Genomic DNA, 17,201 nt, shown 5'->3' with positions numbered 1-17,201 from the left:
GATGTACGTGACCAAGAGGGAGAAAAGGTTCCTGTTAAAAAGTTACAGGTTCAAACCTGGTGTGGACTGCATTTCCAGAGATGGCGTGCCTCAGTGGACACGGGCTTCAGGTAGGACAGGTTTGGGCGGGAGTCCTGCCTCTGTCACTTAATTGGGTGTGTTTGGGAAGGTTGTTTTGCCTATGGGAACTTCAGTTTTCCCATAAGTAAAATAAGGATGGACAGACTTCATGGGAACCTTATGGAACAGCATTCCCAGGGAAGCACCCAGCACAGGGTCTGGCGTGTAGCAGAAGTAGACTGATGTTGACAATGGCCATAAGCATTTCATGCATGGATAAAAGCAGAAAGGAAGCTTTAAGTGATTAGCCTTTCACATTCTCCAGATTTGACACCCTGGTTTTGTAACACTGAGGAGCACTGACTCTCACAGTGGAACTTCCCATCATGGGCATATGACTCACCACAAAGCCAAGTGCTACTAGGGGCTCCCCTTCATTTAGGTGGTAGAGGAACGAGCCCCCATAGGTGTGTCTGTCCAGGGGCCAGCCGACGGTGTGATCCACTCTCCCAGGTTTCCACTTCTTCTCATCAATAACCCATAACTTAAAAAAAAAAAAAAGGTCCTAGTATATAATTTAGATATTTTATGTCACCACATGTACAAAAGCTGCTAAGTTTTATGTTTTATTTTTGAAGTTATAAGTGGAAAACTGTAATGAGAGAAACACATAAAAGGCATTTCAAACATCCCAGCAAACTGCAGGGATGAATGGAAGTAAATAAACGAGTTAGGAAATTCAGGAATGCTTAAGACATTAACCAAGTTCTCAAATGGGAAAGGTGTTCATGTTTGTAGGAAACGCCATAGAGGGGATGAGGTGCTGGTAGCCACCTAACACCTGGATCCAGGCGGGGGCCATGCAGGAGTGCTTGCCTCATAAAGTGCACTGAGCCCTGCATGTCAGAGCTGCTACTTCACAGGACAGATGTTATTTTTCAGTAGAAAAAAGTTTATTTCCTCCTGCATTGCCTTCCCCTCAACTGAAGCAAATCGATCATCCTACTTTCAGAAGGGTAAGGTCTAAACTTTATACAACAATTTTCATGTGAAATACTATCTAAAAATCAGATTTTATGTGACATCACATAGTGTTAAGTGCAATCTGCCAAGTGAAGGTTGCTCAGTCATGTCCGACTGTTTGTGACACCATGGACTATACAGTCCATGGAATTCTCCAGGCCAGAATACTGGAGAGGGTAGCCTTTCCCTTCTCCAGGGGATCTTTCCAACCCAGGGATCGAACCCAGGTCTCCCACATTGCAGGCAGATTCTTTACCAGCTGAGCCACAAGGGAAGCCCAAGAATACTGGAGTGGGTAGCCTATTCCTTCTCCAGCGGACCTTCCTGACCCAGGAATCGAACCAGGGTCTCCTACATTGCAGGCAGATTCTTTACCAACTGAGCTATGAGGGAAGCAATCCGCCAAAACAAGCCCTTATTCACAATATAACAACTCTAGTTATGTACAGAATTTGAACCTTTCTGAATTTTACCCCCCAAAATATTTTTAACAAAAGAATTATAATGAAACTCTTATGTTAATAAACCTAAAGTTTGGGAAATCAGACTAGAGATTGGATAAACTGAGAAAATATCCATTTAACCTAATAAAAATGTATGCTGCAGATTAAATATATTGAGCGGGTATTTCATAAACTAAGTTATTTTTACATTATAATTTTGTATAAGAATTCTTATAGGATGTGGTCATCTTACAAAGAGCATAGGGATAACAGGTCAAATCCTATTAGGGAAATGGAATTACAATGAAAAAAAAAATTAATGTCACAAATATTTTCAAATTCAAGACTTATTTCAATCAACATTTGACAAAACAAGTAGGACATGCAGACACAATTTATATAATAGTGAAATTTGATTAGTTATATTCTCTAGCCCCTTGAAAGAAAGTGAAGTCGCTCAGTCGTGTCTGACTCTTTGTGACCCCATGGACTGTAGCCTACCAGGCTCCTCCATCCATGGGATTTTTCCAGGCAAGAGTACTAGAGTGGGCTGCCATTTCCTTCTCCAGGGGATCTTCCCAACCCAAGGACTGAACCTGGGTCTCCTGCATTGCAGACAGATGCTTTACTGTCTGAGCCACCGGGAAAGCCTCTTGAAAAATATCCCAAATATCTTCAGTCATTATGAACATTTCCAATTAATGATAATTACATGACAATACAAATGAGTATAAACTTCATCTTGCCACATTAAAATTACACCAGCAAATGCAGGTACCTCCTTCAGCCCGATTCCATAGGTCTGAGGCTCGCAGTTGGCCCTTAAGTCAAACTTCCTATACAGCTGCTTGGCCAGGTGTCCGTGGCAGCCCTCTGCAAAAATTGTGACTTTAGCATGTAGTTCCAGTCCCCGCTCGAAAGTTGTCTAAGAAATAAGAACACGTTAAATTGCAACATTTGACAGTTTTTAAAATGTTCACATTCTGGTTGGTTTTGAATTGAACTATGATTTAGATATAGAAGAGAAGGTACAAATATATAATTTTAGACGTAAAACTAATTACTGTTTTAAGTGGAATTTAAATTTATAAGGCAGTCAATCAATATCTTGTGTCTTTATTATATTTACTTTTTCACTTCAAAAGTACTTGATTGAATGGTTAAGTTTGTAAGAATTAAAACAAACAAACAAACAAATAGAGCATGCTCCCTCTCCCCATTACCTACAAATGAATGTACAGTGAGAAGTGAGGGGGAGGGGCAAAATGGATGAAGGGGGTCAACTGTGCGGTGACAGCTGGTAACCAGGCTTGGGGTGGTTGTCACTCTCCAGTGTATACAGAAGTTGAATTATAACACTGGATACCTGAAACTTCTATCATTAAAAAACATTTTTTACCTCACACCAGTCAGCAGGGCCAGCATCAAAAAGTCTGCAAATAACAAATGCTGGAGAGGGTGTGGGGAAAAGGAGACTCTCCTACACTGTGGATGGGAATGTAAACTGGTGCAGGCACTATGGAGAACAGTATGGAGATTCCTTAAGAAACTGAAAACAGAGCGACCATATGATCCAGCAATCCCACACCTGTGCATGTATCTGGAGAAAACTCTTAATTCAAAAATCTGGAAGCACTCCTATAGTCATTGCAGCACTATTTACATTAGCCAAGACATGGAAGCAACTTAAATGTCCATCAACAGATGAAAGGATAAAGAAGATGAGGTGCATATACACAAAGAAATATTACTCAGCCATAAAAAAGAATGAAATAATGCCATTTGAAGCAACACGGATGGACCCAGAGATGATCATCTAAGTTCAGTAAGTCAGACAGAGAAAACCAACTATCACATGGTACCACCCATAGGTGGAATCTAATTTTTAAAAAAGGATACAAATGAACTTATTTACACAACAGAAATAGATTCACAGACTTTGAAGACAAACCTATGATTACCAAAGGAGAAATGTGTGGGGAGGAGGGGAGGAATCAATCAGGAACTTCCATTCCTGGGAGTGTGAACACCTTTCACATTTGCTGGTAACTCTGTGCTTGTCTCGTGCATCATCCACACGCACGTGATCCCTATAAATGACTCTGCTTAGTGCCTCTGAATTTGTTTTTGTCCTCCTCTTACTACACTTCATCATCCATAAACCATGTTAAGAACCTAGCATGCGGAGTGTTACCCAAATATATACACACACCTATATACTGAGATCTTACATATACAACCAAACTTTTCTGGTTCCTGATGTCACAAAAATAGGATCATATAATCCAACCTTTTGTGCATCCTATTTTCTCACCATAGCACTTCATGGAAATCTCGCAAGTCACCGTGTGGCTCAAACCTTTCCATGCGGGAACACCACAGGTTGGTGCTTCGGTACCAGGTAACAGACATTCACTGTTTCCAGTTCATTTGTGATGAACAGCGTGTTATAAAACATACACCCTGTGTACGTGCCCTTACAACCTTGGTGCTTCTGTTCCTGAGTGTTAGGTTTCCAGGAGTGGCACTGCTCCTCCTGGACACACCTACTTTAATTTTGCTAGCTGTCCCCAGAACGTCTTCCCCAGAGTCTGAACAAGTCACATTCCTGCCTGCAGAATGTAAGAAGACACTGTCCCTATCTCCAGCTCGTGACAGTATGTGTCTGTGTGTGCTCAGTTGTGTTTGACTCTTTGCGACCCCATGGACTGTGGCTCACCAGGGCTTCTCCAGGCAAGAACACTGGAGTGAGTTGCCATTTCCCTTTCCAGGGGATCTTCCCAACCCAGAGATCGAACCTGAACCTTCTGTATTGGCAGGCGGATTCTTTACCACTGAGCCACCTGGCAAGCCCATACCTTTTCTTCTTACGTTTTTGCTAAATGTAGTACTAACGCACTGCTATGCTAATTTGCATTTTCCTGATTACTCTCTTCAGCATCCTTTTCTTTTTGATTCAAGAACTATTAACTGAATGCATCTGGTGTACCAGGTTCTATGCTAGGCACTGGGGAAGAGAGGACAGAAAAGCACCATTCCTTCCCTGGGGTGAGGCACAGGGGCAGGACTAAATATCAATAACTACGTGGGTGTACAAGGACCAAGTGTGACTGGATGTATGGAGGAGAGCATGGTGGTGGCAGGGGTTCTGGGGAAGAGCCGCGTGACTGGGGGAGCAGGAAGGGTCTCTGTGAGGACCTGGCCTGGGAGCTGCGGACCCGGGACAAGAGACGCCTAAGGACGTGCCTCCTGGTCAGTGCTCACCTGGATCTGCTCTTCTGTCCATTGTTATATTTTAAGATTCTGCCTGTTTTTTTAACATGTTCTCCTTTTTTCTTGTCAATGCAGAAGTGCTCTTTGATATCACTGGCACTCAAACTATTGTCTCCAATCTACTGCTTATCTGCAGACTTTGTGGTATTTTTGGTATACAAAAATACCAAAAAAGTGCTTAATTTTTAAGTCATTAAAAAAGGCCTGTCTCTTATAGGTTTCTAATTTCTGTTATAGGATGGCTTACCTTATACTTAGGTTGTAATTATAACCTAGATTTCTTTCTAACTTTTTTTTATTGTTTTAAGAAGTCATCAGAATTTTTATAAAATGAAGGTCCAACCCTATCTGCTTCCAGATAGACATGCAGTTTATCTAGCTTAACTTACGCCACAACAATTCAATCTCAGTGAACTAAAGTACTCCTCAGTATATTTCCGCTTCCTCTGAGAGGCAACACACCCCTGCGTGTGCAAGGGGCAGTCCTGGAGCCATACGCCTCTATTCCAATCCCAGCCCCACTGCCGAACAGGGGTCTGACCCTGGGCAAGTCACTTAACCTCTGAAATGTGAAAACATCCACATCAGAATTCTGACAGGGGGCTTCCCTAGTGGCTCAGCGGTAAAGAATCCACATGTCAATGCAGGAGATGCGGGTTTGACTCCTGGTCCTTGAGGATCTCACATGCTGCAAACAACTAAGCCCATGTGCCCCAACTACCGAGCTTCTGCTTTAGACCCTGGGAGCTACAACTACTGCAGCCTGCGTGCCTTAGAGCCATGCTCCACAACGAGAGAAGCCACTGCAATGAGAGAAGCCCATGTACTGCCATCAAGAGTAGCACCCACTTGCTGCAACTGGAGCAACGTCCTCACGCAGCAACAAAGACCCAGAGCAGCTAAAAACACACAAACAAATAAAAATTAAAAAAAAAGAATTCTGACAGTAAGAAGCCTGACAGATCTAAGGTTAGAGCTACTGAATGAGCAGCTGGACAATAATTCTGGGACTTGGGGGAGAGGTGTTTAAAGTTATGTCACTAAATGAGGCCACTACAGAGAAAATATAGGCAGAGGATCCCACAGTGAAGCCTAGAGCCCAGATACTTACAGGATGGGCAGGGTGGGGGTAGCAGAGGATGAGCAGGCAAAGGCAGAAGGGGGCCCATGAAACACCAGGAAGACCAGGAGAAGGTGGGGTGAAAAGCAGGAAGTGTTTCCAGAAGAAAGTTATTCAGCTGTGCCAGCGTGCCCACCGGGAGGCCGGGTGACAGGACAGAGAACTGGGTCTGCTAGATGAGGTGTCTGTGAGCCATAAGAAGGGCAGGGGGAAGCCCAGCCATGCCGGAATAAATGAGCCGAACAGCAGAGGACACAGAGCCCACCCTCAGTTCTTCCCCTTCCACACGGCCATATGAAGACAGACTGAAAAACTGAGACTCTGTAGCTCAAGTTACTGAGATTCCACTGTACTCGTCTATGCTGTTACCTCTATACATACACAATATATAAAATATAAAAATGTTTTTACAACTACAAAGCACAGAACACAAAAATATACATTTGGACAAATATCACAAGAACACACACAAAAAGAAAGTATCAGAATGGGAGAATTCGTGTGCTTCAGTGTCATAATATTAAAAGTAAAATTTTTTAAAGACTAAATGGCAATTTATAATTACCTGACCATAATATAGAAAAGAATAGCCATAACACAGGAAAGAATATAGGAAAACAATATTCTGTTATTATTATTAAGTCCCCTTAAAACTAAGTTCCCCTTCTTACACTGTTAGTAGGAATGTAAGCTGGTGCAGCCACTATGGAGAAGAGAATCGAGGCTCCTTTACAAACTAAAAATAGAATGACCATATGATTGAATAACCCCATTCCTAGGCATATACCCAGAGAAAACCATAATTTGAAAAAAACACATGAACTTCAGTGTTTACTGCAGCACTATTTACAATAACCAGGAGATGGAAGCAACCTAAAACGTTCATCAAGAAACAGATAAAGACGATGTGGTATGTATACACGATGGAATACTACTCAGCCATAAAAAGGAATGGAACTGTGCCATTTGCAGAGACATGGGTGGACCTAGAGACTGTCACACAGAGTGAAGTGAGTCAGAGACAGAAAAAAAATTGTATATTAATGCACGTATGTGAAATCTAGAAAAATGGTACAGATGATCTTATCAATATTTGCAGAGCATTAACAGAGAGACAGATGAAGTGAACAAACATACGGCTACCAAGGAGGTAAGGGGAGGTGAAATAAACTGGGCGATCGGGACCGACACATATACACTACTGATACTATGTGTAATACAGATAACTAACGGGAACCTCCTGTGTAGCTCAGGGAAGTCTACTCAGTGCTCTGTGGTAACCTAAACGGGAAGGAAATCCAAAAGACAGGGGATATATGTAAACATATAGGTGATTCACTATGTTGCACAGCAGAAGCTAACATCTTAAAGCAACTGGACTCCAATAAAAATTAAAAAGGAAAAAGACAATAGCAGTCATTTCTCTACCAAACGACGTCTTGGACAAGGCTTACTCTCTTTTCAATAAGTCAATAAAAAATACTATGTACTACTTAACAAGAAGTTGAAAATGTAAAAAAATACACAGAAAACTGAGTTCCCTAAAGCAAGTTTCTCTCAATCCAGAATTTTATTCCCTTTCTGTCGCCTCTGACCTCACCCTGTGCTCTCTGAACACCAATCAACCAGAGTCAGGTGACTACAGGGGCTATTATGAAAATACCTTTAATGTACTACAACTGCTGTTACAGATCCATCATTAACGTACAAACTCAGGCTGTTTCTCCAGTGCGAGATGAGCCCACAAACCCTGGAGGCACGGAGTACCTAGCCAGAAAGTCATAAACCAGAGACATCCTGACTTCCCAGTCAGAGGAAGTGGTTAATCCCAGCTGCTTCTTTTTTCTCTTGGCCACCCTGTGTGGCTTGCGGGCTCTTAGTTCCCCGACTAGCAAATGAACCTGGGCCCTCAGCAGTGAGACTGCCAAGTCTTAACCACTGGACCCCCAGTGAATTCCCAATCCTAACTTCCTCGGCTTTAAGATACCCTCAGCTCAAAGACCAAGCTGGCGTGGATATGAGGGGCTTCTTTCCCCATGCTGCTCGGCATCCTGGAATAAACCCTTACTTTGTCATAAACTCCCGTTCTCAGAGTTTTGGCTTTCTGTGATGCAGGTACATTCCACATTTTGAGAAGCAGGATGAGATGACAGGTGTCTGCAAACCTGGCTATGCATCAGAATCCCTGGGGCCAGTTACAAGACAGCTCCTTGGCCCTGCCATAGTACAGGCTGAGTCCCACGACCTCACGAGATTCTGTACGGCCAGGTAAGCCACCAGGAGGAACAGTGAGGCACTAAGACTCGAGGACATGGGCACATGCTGCTCTCTAAGCACGAAGGAGTGAGAAGCAGGAAGACCTGCTCGGGGAAATGCTAGACTAGAGGCGCAGTTCTGTTGTATAATGGGAGAAAAGGACTGACTAGGACGTGACCCATCTTTCCTGAGGCCCTGGCATTACCTGGCTCTGTGCCAGCCTTGGCGTAACCCTCCATGATCTCAGCCTTCAAGGAGCCTCTATTCTAGTTGAGAAATTAAGACAATAAACAAGCATGAATAGACAAATTTGTTTATCAAGATGTTAATCTGTGTTTTGTTCTTGTTATAGGAAAGGAAGGTTATTTTTTCCTTGTCCTTTCCAAAGGACCTAACAGAGCTGAAATCCATGTAAGAGCTCTTCTTTTACAAATTCAAAAATAACGAGCTGTGAAAACTGGAAGGCCATTCAGGCATATTCTGAAAGCTAGAAAGGCAATCAGTCTTGTATTTACCAAAAGATGTCAAAGATTCAATCCACATTACTGACAGCAGTGATGCAAACAACTCTTGTCCACAGAAGTGGCGGACTGTGGAGGGGGAGCTGAGCAGCTGGCCCACGTGTACATGTTTTTTGATTTCCCTGAACTGGCTATAACATCTTTCCAAATCCCTCATGAATAAATGAATGAAATAATATCTGTGACCTGTGTTTGTTTTATATTTATATGAATCATGTTTTCACCTTTTAAGAAAATTGTTCTTAAACATGTTATATCCACTTATCTAAATTATATTTAATTCAAAGATGTTTATTTTTTAACAATGAGATAAAATTCCACATTAATAACTAAACACTAACATGCACTTAATTAATGTGCAGTCTGTAGCAAGACCAGATCATTGAGTGTGAGTTAATTTTATATTTTACTGTCAGTCTGCAGAGCATGAACTGTCCACAGGCTCACCTTTGGTGCACCGTCCTTCTGTATCCCTACGTCATTTGTGGCAATTCCTTTCACACTGCCATCTTCATGAAAAAGGACCTAAAACAAAAACACTTTTCATTATCACCTGGAGACTCGTAACTGTCTTGCAAAGAAACAACAAACGGCTTTTGATTTTTAGAAGGTGAACTTATTCTCTAGATTATAGAGACACAGGCTTAAGAATGTTCAAGTAAAAATAAGAGATGTGCTTTTAAGATACTCCCTTCAAGATCAAACAGAACTCAACTCAAACAGCTTGAAATGGAGGAAATGTCCCAACCTGACGAGGAAGAATGGGAGATCTACTGAGAGGACACCAAGGAGCCTGGACTCAGGGCCTGTGACACACTGGACTGTCAGTTGGGGTCGCTGAGGACAGTGTCAGGAAAGCCTCTTCCCCAGTGAGCCCAGACCCCAAAACCAAACACTTGAATAAGACAAAACAGAGTGGGGCTGAAGACAGCCCGGGGTGATTAAAGCTTATTTCTGGACCACGAAGAAAGAGGGAAAACTGATCAAAAGTGTGATTGTGAAGATGAGAAGGAACAATTCTCCTACTCGGTTTCTGTTTCTTCCAGAGGAAGATGCTCTTTGGACAGGAAAGAACTGGAACCTCATGCCAGAAAGCATGCGAGTGAAAAGGTGAGATGAGAACCAGCAGCAATGCACATTGCACCTTGGAAGGGCTGTGGCCTGGACCTGTAGACGGCCTTGGCAAACAGGAAACCGCGGAGCAGAGGAGAGCTGCTGGCGACTCTGAGAGTGAGTGTGTGTGTGTGTGTGAACCATGGATGCCACAAACCACCTACTTGTGGCTTGGACACTGACTCCCATTAAGAACAGTTTATTCGGGAGAAATGCAAACCCAAATCCACGTGTATGAACTGGGAACATAGAAACCAGTAGCAGGACGTGCAGTGCCGAGGCCCATGTGTTTTATTTGGCTTACATCTACTGTAATGGGAAAAACAAAGATGGTTTTAATTTCACTGGTGACAAAAAGGACAACTCCCTCTCCTATCCAGATTCTTTCAGCATTTCCTTTAGAAAACTTGACTGTAAATTCTTTCTGTCTCTCATAGATATATGGGAATCATATAAAAAGCTAAGTAAGATTTCTGGTAGGTCAGCATCTTAGTGTTTCTTGGGTCCTCAGAGACACATCTGACATGTGACCACGGAGGATGGTGTCCAGTCTCCCTGTCTCTGGGGGACAGTCTGGGCTACGTGCCTGCCTCCACATCGTCACTTGCTGCCAGTCAAAAAGATATAGGATGCTTTATTTTTTCCTCTGGAGAAAGACGATTAGCATGTATGTAATGGACGGTATCTGTCTGGCTGAGTAAAAGGTTAAGAGTTCCCTCTGTCTTGGCAATCACCCTAGCAGATGGCCTGTAATTGCACTGCAGTCTTGGTTTAATGCTCATTCAGTAATAAAACTGTTTCATTTTTGTTTATAATTTGTAGAGGTGAGTTTTTTCTGGTTTGGCTGGAGATTTTATTTTTAATAATTTCCCCAACAAGTAGTGAGACTCTACATAGTGAGATGTAGTTACCAGAGTTATTTTGAAGGGATTATTGGAAGCGCAGTTTCTAGAATGAACATGGTAACCCGCCTTGCTGTAATCAGGCTTGAAGTCGTTGATTCACTCTGGGGGCCACATAAAAGGGAATGCATTCAGAGGAGGGCAATGAGAGTACTACAGCAACTCAAAATATGTAACATGGTGGTTGTCAGAATTGAGAATATTTAACCTGGAAAAAAAAATCACCAGTGACGGTGAGGCAGGAGAGCGGGCATAAAAATTGGAAAGCTGTCCTTGGGGGAGGGCACAGATTTGTTCTATACACTGTAAGAAAATAAAGAAACATCTACTCAATTTACAGACGAGAGCATTACCAACAATCCGTACATTGGAGGCTTTTTTCATCCTAGGTTGACCAGTCACCTGATATGGAGCAATACCAGGACTTCAAGTACTCTGGATTGATCCTGCTAAGATTTCTTCTGATTTTATAACTCTAATATCCTATGGCTTTTTGAAAATATTTATCTATTTACATTCTTGGTTTAGTTTCAAAGGAAACAGTGATCACTTCCCATCAGCATTAGGAAGAGAGAGGCACAAACCTCGGCAGCTGCGTAGCCAGGGTACACCTCCACACCCAGGGCTTCCGCCTGCTCCCCCATCCAGCTCACCAGATGGCCCAGGCGCACAATGTAATTGCCATGATTGTTCATCGGGAGACCTACAGACAGAGGCTGGATTCAGAAGTCTGACTTTTTAGTGGTAAGTCGCAAAAACCTAAGTACTAAATTTAGAAATTCTAAGGTCTAATTTCTGCATTATATACACGCATCATCTTCTGGCCATAATTTCAATTTATTTCCTAATAATTTTTGTCTAGAGTTCAAACTGTTACATTGAAAACAACGTTACAGAACTAAATCGGAAACTCCTGGGTGCTTTACAAGACTATCCCAATGCTCCTAGACTGGAAGACAAAAAAGCACTGGGCTCTGGTCCTGCCGCCTTTTCCACAAGCTAGCTGTGTAATTTTGGGCAAGTCCTTCAGGTCTCTGGGCCTTTGCTTTCTCATCTGTAAAAGGAAAGGATTTAACCAGATGAAATGTAGTTCCTTCCAGCTGTGGAATTCTGTAAGTCCACAATATTTATCATTCTTTACCTGGAAGAATTGGCACAGGAATTCTGTATTTCTCTGTTAAAATTCCAAATCTATCTTCTGTTACAGGAGTGTTGAGAGGGGCCTGGAAACAAAAGGAGGAGAGAAAAGGGTGTTTTGAGTTCATATCTGTAAGGGGAAACACAAAATAGTAAAATAATAAGTCAAAAAGGAAAGAGAACTGTCTTCTTCACTTTTCTTCCATCACTTCCTTTGGAAAACCTGACACTGTAAACCCTTTGTCTCTTTGAGGTGCATGGGAATCTTTTAAAAAACTAAACAAGCCAGTTTTCATCTCAGGACTATCTTTTCCTGGGGGACCTGGAGCCACCTTTGAGTGAACCTCAAGGAGGCTGGCCTCCTGTCTCCCTGCCTCTGTGGAGGTCAGGCTAGACACTGGCTCCAGTGCTCAATGGACACGGAAGACAGGCTTTATTTTTCTTTGGATAAAGACAATTAACAGGTATGGAATGGATTGGATCTGCCTGGCTACACGAGGCTTTGATGTGAAAAATTTTTTCTATTAATATTAGAACTGCTATTTTGTCAATACTAATTAAATGATGCTTATTTCTGAAATACACTGAAGAGAGAAATTAGGCATAATTACAGCATGTCAAGTTTCAAGGAGCTTGCTACTTTAGAAGGAAGAGCATGGTCACTTGTGCAAAGCCCCAGGTCAGCACACCCAGCCTCGGCACTGACCTCCCAGCCTTGGCGCTGACCTCATTCCATCTCAGCCTCTCTGCCAGTCCTGGTGAGGTGTCCTCCTGAATTCCCCGCCTGGGAGGCGACAGTGCCTCAAACAGTGCTTTTGCTTATGACTCCCGTGCCCCAACCACGTTCTGTCTGTCAAAACCTCTCCTTTTCTGCTGCTCTTTGGAGCTCCTTTCTGTTTGCTAGATGGGGTGCTGCTCAGAATCACTGAATGAAGCCAATTTGACCTTTAGATTTACTCAGGTGAATTGTGTTTGTTAACAGTTTTCACAACTGTTTATATAGAATATTTAGTATTCACAGATACTAAATATTCTAACCTTGAATACCTTGAACAGAAATAATATAGCTCATCTCACAGAAGAAAAAACTGAGATATGCAGAGTATAAGATTTTAACCGAGGTCATACAAACGAGCACAGTAAGACTAGCACTGGCTTCTCTGTATAGCTCGCCAGTGACGTGTCTGCTTAGGTTATAAGTCTTACTCATGTATTTCTTTAGAAAATTAGATTAAATTATCCTCTTTATGTATTAAAGAGGCTTTATGTATTAAAAAATAGGATAGTTATAGAAAATTTTATTAAGAACAATGATATAAACACCTATGGAGTAAGTTAGGAAATACCCTCAAAATCAAAAAGCTGTATTTTATTCAAAAACCTTCTCAAGATAATGTCTTCTCATAAATCCAGTACACAAACACAACATGTAGAAAGCAATATGTGAAAATGAGTTAATTTAAAAATTATTGACTATATTTGATGTTAGTCAATTTTTTTGGCCCTTTTAAAATTAAAAACCTATCTCCAGTTACCCTCTAAGAGCTAGAACCAGGTGAAAAGGGTTCTCCACATTCCTTTCATCTGGACATAGAAATACAATCAAGATGAGAGTCGGTATAAATAACAACTTTTCATACTCCCTTCTCCTTCCAGTCTGGGAACAGCTCTTGTAAAGCTCGTGGATCCAGGCACGCGCCTGAGAGGGTGTGAGCGCCTATCTGAGCAGCTTTCTCCACCAGACACACACGGATGTCCTTCTCATGCTGGGCGGCCAGCTGCTTGAGCCGTGCGGCCGCGGAGAGCCCCGCGGGACCGGCACCCACAATCACCACGTCCGCCTCCTCTGCAAACCGCTCCATGTTCACTCCTGGGAGTGAAGAGGATTTAAACATGCATGACAATTCTGGGATGACTATGACCTGATAAAATCACAAGGTTGGGTTATGAGTACTCACTATCCTTTATAGCATTATTATTTTTTTAAATAAACTTTTTGTTTTGTATTGGGGTATAGCTGATTAACAATGCTGTGATAGTTTCAGGTGAATAGCAAAGGGGCTCAGCCATACACATACACGTATCCATTCTTCCCAGAACTCCCCTCCCATACAGGCTGCCACAAGGCATTGAGCAGAGTTCTCTGAGCTATACAGTAGGTTCTTGTTGGTCATCCATTTTAAATATAGCAGTGTGTACGTGGCCATCCCAAACTCCCTAACTATCTGTCCCCCCATTCTCCCCTCCCTGTCACAGCCCCCCAAACATAAGTTCATTCTTTAAGCCTGTGAGTTACAGCATTATTTATATAAATTGCCCCTCTGCTTCCTGCGAGAGCTATACTAAGTATATTATTGTTTCAGCAGAATGTTCTCTTGGGTTCTGTTTGAGGGCATTATCTTACTTCAGCTTCCATAAGTCAACTTTTATTACTGAGATCTATTAGTGTAAGTTTGCAAATATTTGCTTATCTAAATATTAACAGGTAACAGATTTGATAAAGTTATAAAATCTTAGGTGATTTTATGCTATCATGAAAAATATAATATCAATATTTACCTCCACAAAATGATTCAATGTTTCTAGAAAGATCTCAACAGTTTCACAAAAATGATGACTTACCTTCCCATCGCTTGTCCTGATCCCGGGGATAGACAGTATAGTGGGTAGTAATTCGAGGTACAACAGAAGTTGAAGACCATCGTGTAGCACACAGAGGTAGGTAATTTTTCTTAATTTTTATGGCATGAAAGCACTGGTATACTGCACAAAAATTAAGAAGAGTATTATTTTTTCAAATAGTTTTTCTCAGGAGTAGTTTGAAAAAAATTTTACAGCAAACACACACACAAAATCTAGGACTGGGGATCTGATCTGTTTTCTGTTTGTTGTTGTTTAGTCACTAAGTCATGTCCAACTCTTTTGCGACCCCACAGACTGTAACCTGTCAGGCTCCTCTGTCCATGGGATTTCTCACGCAAGAATCCTGGACTTTTCTGTTAATTAGCCCTAAAACCTTAAAGAATCACTCAACTGTTATAGGTTTGTTTCCTTATTCAAAAAAGTAAAGGGCTACCAGGTGATCACTAAGGTACCATCTTTTTTTTTTTTTTAAGTCTTGCCACACAGCTTATAAGGTCTTAGCTCCCTGACCAGGGATTGAACCCAGGGCCACGGCAGTGAAAGTGCTGAGTCTTCACCACTGGATTGCCAGGAAACCTTCCCCCCTACTAAGGTAACTGTGTGAGTCCACGTGATGCCCTCTCTTTGGAAAGCTGTTTATCTTCTGGCCACATCAACACTGCAGACATTCAGTCAATGAACAGTTAAAGCTACACTGCAGAGCCCTTAGCTGGGAGAGAACTGAAGCGGACTGTCATCTTTCCAAGGTAGACAATCCAGTCGGCTTTTCCTCATAAAGCAATGTTCACAAACTAGAACATTTTAAAAGCTTTTTAATAAGCTAATCTATTCAATTTACCTTATGTCAAGCTTCACCTATAAATAGGATGACCGTATAATTTACCACCTAAACCAGATACTTGGAGAGCACTACAGTGAAAGTGAAAGTCACTCAGTCATGTCCGACTCTTTGTGACCCCATGGACTGTACAGTCCATGGAATTCTCCAGGCCAGAATACTGGAGTGGGTAGCCTTTCCCTTCTCCAGGGGATCTTCCCAACCCAGAATCGAAGCCAGGTCTCCTGCACTGTGGGCAGATTCTTTACCAGCTGAGCCACCAGGGAAGCCTTTCGTGGTCAGCACCAAGGGAGGTATTAATGGTTACACTGGGACCACGCGGGCAAACTGCACTTCAGGGTCGGCTTCATTTTAAATTAAGGAGACCCACCTTCCAACTGAGTTAATGTATATATATTCTTTGAGTTAGCAAATCAGAATTTTATGGAAATAAACACAAGTGTGCCAAGATTTATCTGCAAGAACGTTCATTAAACTTCCATTGTCCTTAAACCTGCACCTCTCTCTCCTCCATGCCTTACCTGAAACCGAGCACAGCAGGCCTCACAGAAAGAGAGAACTAGTGAGGTGGGAACTGTCAAGTCATCTGTTGTGTTGGGCCCTTGTTCATTCACTCAGATTACAGTAAAGACAGGTCTTTTCTCTTCACGTAGATGAATCCTTCCACCTGGATGATGATGCTTTTCCTTCCCATCTTCTTAGAGATATTCCTACTTTAAATATTAATACCCTCCTTTACTCCTGGATCTTCAATTTCTTACCCCCTTCTCTAGTACTTCTCTCCACAGTGATCCCTTAATAATAACAAAAATAAAAAGACAGAATCCTTCCTTGGGAATAGCCCTGAATGCTATCAAAACTTACATATGGAGCTATGGGAGTCTGTCATGGGAGAAGGAATAAAATCATCAAAGGAACAGAATAAAGAGTTCATAAAAAGGTAGAATACATATAAGGATTTGGTATATGATAAAGATGCTTTTTCAAATCAGGAAGAAGAGATAGTTCTTCATTAAATGGTCAGATACTGGCAGAAAGTTAGCTCTTTCTTAATATCAAAATGAATTTCATTTGATCAATGATTTTAATAGAAAAAAGTGAAAGTATAAAGGATTACAGTGATAAATCTACAAATTATTTGAGTCTCTGCTTTTGAGTGTGGGCTGAACTTCAGGATCAGCTTCCAGTGAGTAGAGTGTGGCAAGGAAAAATACTAACTTTACAGTGGAGAGCCATGACAGACACTCTGACCAAGTGATCAAGTTTACCATAACTACAGTAAGATACATTAGTATCACATGATGTGATGTGTTGAGAAAAGCTCCTCACCTCTGTGGCACACCTCCCCCAAGTCTACAGCCTTGATCTAATTGTGAGAAATCACCAAACTCAGATCAAGGGACATCCAACAAAATGCCTGCCCAGTGCACACTGAAGGTGTCAAGGTCATGAGACGCAAGAAAAGAGAGAGGAAGCACCATACTCAAGTAGACGGGACAGGAGAGGGTGTGACAACTAGAGCAAGGTGGGGACCAGGCCTGGGTCCTGAACAGAAAAAGAATCTGGATAAAGGCCACAGTTTAGTTAATACTGTTGTGTCAGTGTTAATTTCTTTACATTTGATGATTATTTTATGGATACGAAGTTAAGCTGGATGAAGGATATAATATCGAGAATTCCTCATGCTATCAGAAAAGATTGTGAAAGAGTGTAAACGCTTGTGACCTTGGATCAGGCAATAGTTTCTTAGCTATGGCACCAAAGCACAAGCAACAAAAGAGAAAACAGATAAACTGTACTTCACCGAAATTAAAATCTTTTGTTTTCAAAAGATACCATCAAGAAAGAGAAAAGATAACTCATGGGAGGGGA

At 41.9% G+C, this 17,201-nt stretch overlaps 1 protein-coding gene across 2 annotated transcripts in view; it reads right to left on the bottom strand.

Annotated features, from left to right (window-relative positions):
• Positions 1–17,201, bottom strand: part of ETFDH (electron transfer flavoprotein dehydrogenase) — a 44,353-nt gene that overhangs the window by 8,276 nt on the left and 18,876 nt on the right. For both annotated transcript variants that reach the window (XM_005909421.3, XM_070386440.1), the window contains exons 2-8: positions 14,471–14,611; positions 13,489–13,718; positions 11,853–11,934; positions 11,296–11,414; positions 9,144–9,221; positions 2,305–2,451; positions 464–604 (exon numbers count right to left, since the gene is read on the bottom strand). In XM_005909421.3, the coding sequence (XP_005909483.1) occupies positions 464–604; positions 2,305–2,451; positions 9,144–9,221; positions 11,296–11,414; positions 11,853–11,934; positions 13,489–13,718; positions 14,471–14,611 (938 nt within the window). The remainder of the gene's footprint in view (positions 1–463; positions 605–2,304; positions 2,452–9,143; positions 9,222–11,295; positions 11,415–11,852; positions 11,935–13,488; positions 13,719–14,470; positions 14,612–17,201) is intronic.

Source organism: Bos mutus, chromosome 17 (genome assembly GCF_027580195.1).
Source record: "Bos mutus isolate GX-2022 chromosome 17, NWIPB_WYAK_1.1, whole genome shotgun sequence".
NCBI lineage: Eukaryota > Metazoa > Chordata > Mammalia > Artiodactyla > Bovidae > Bos > Bos mutus.
Note: the sequence above shows the minus strand (reverse complement) of the source record. Positions and strands in the feature narration are given on the sequence as shown.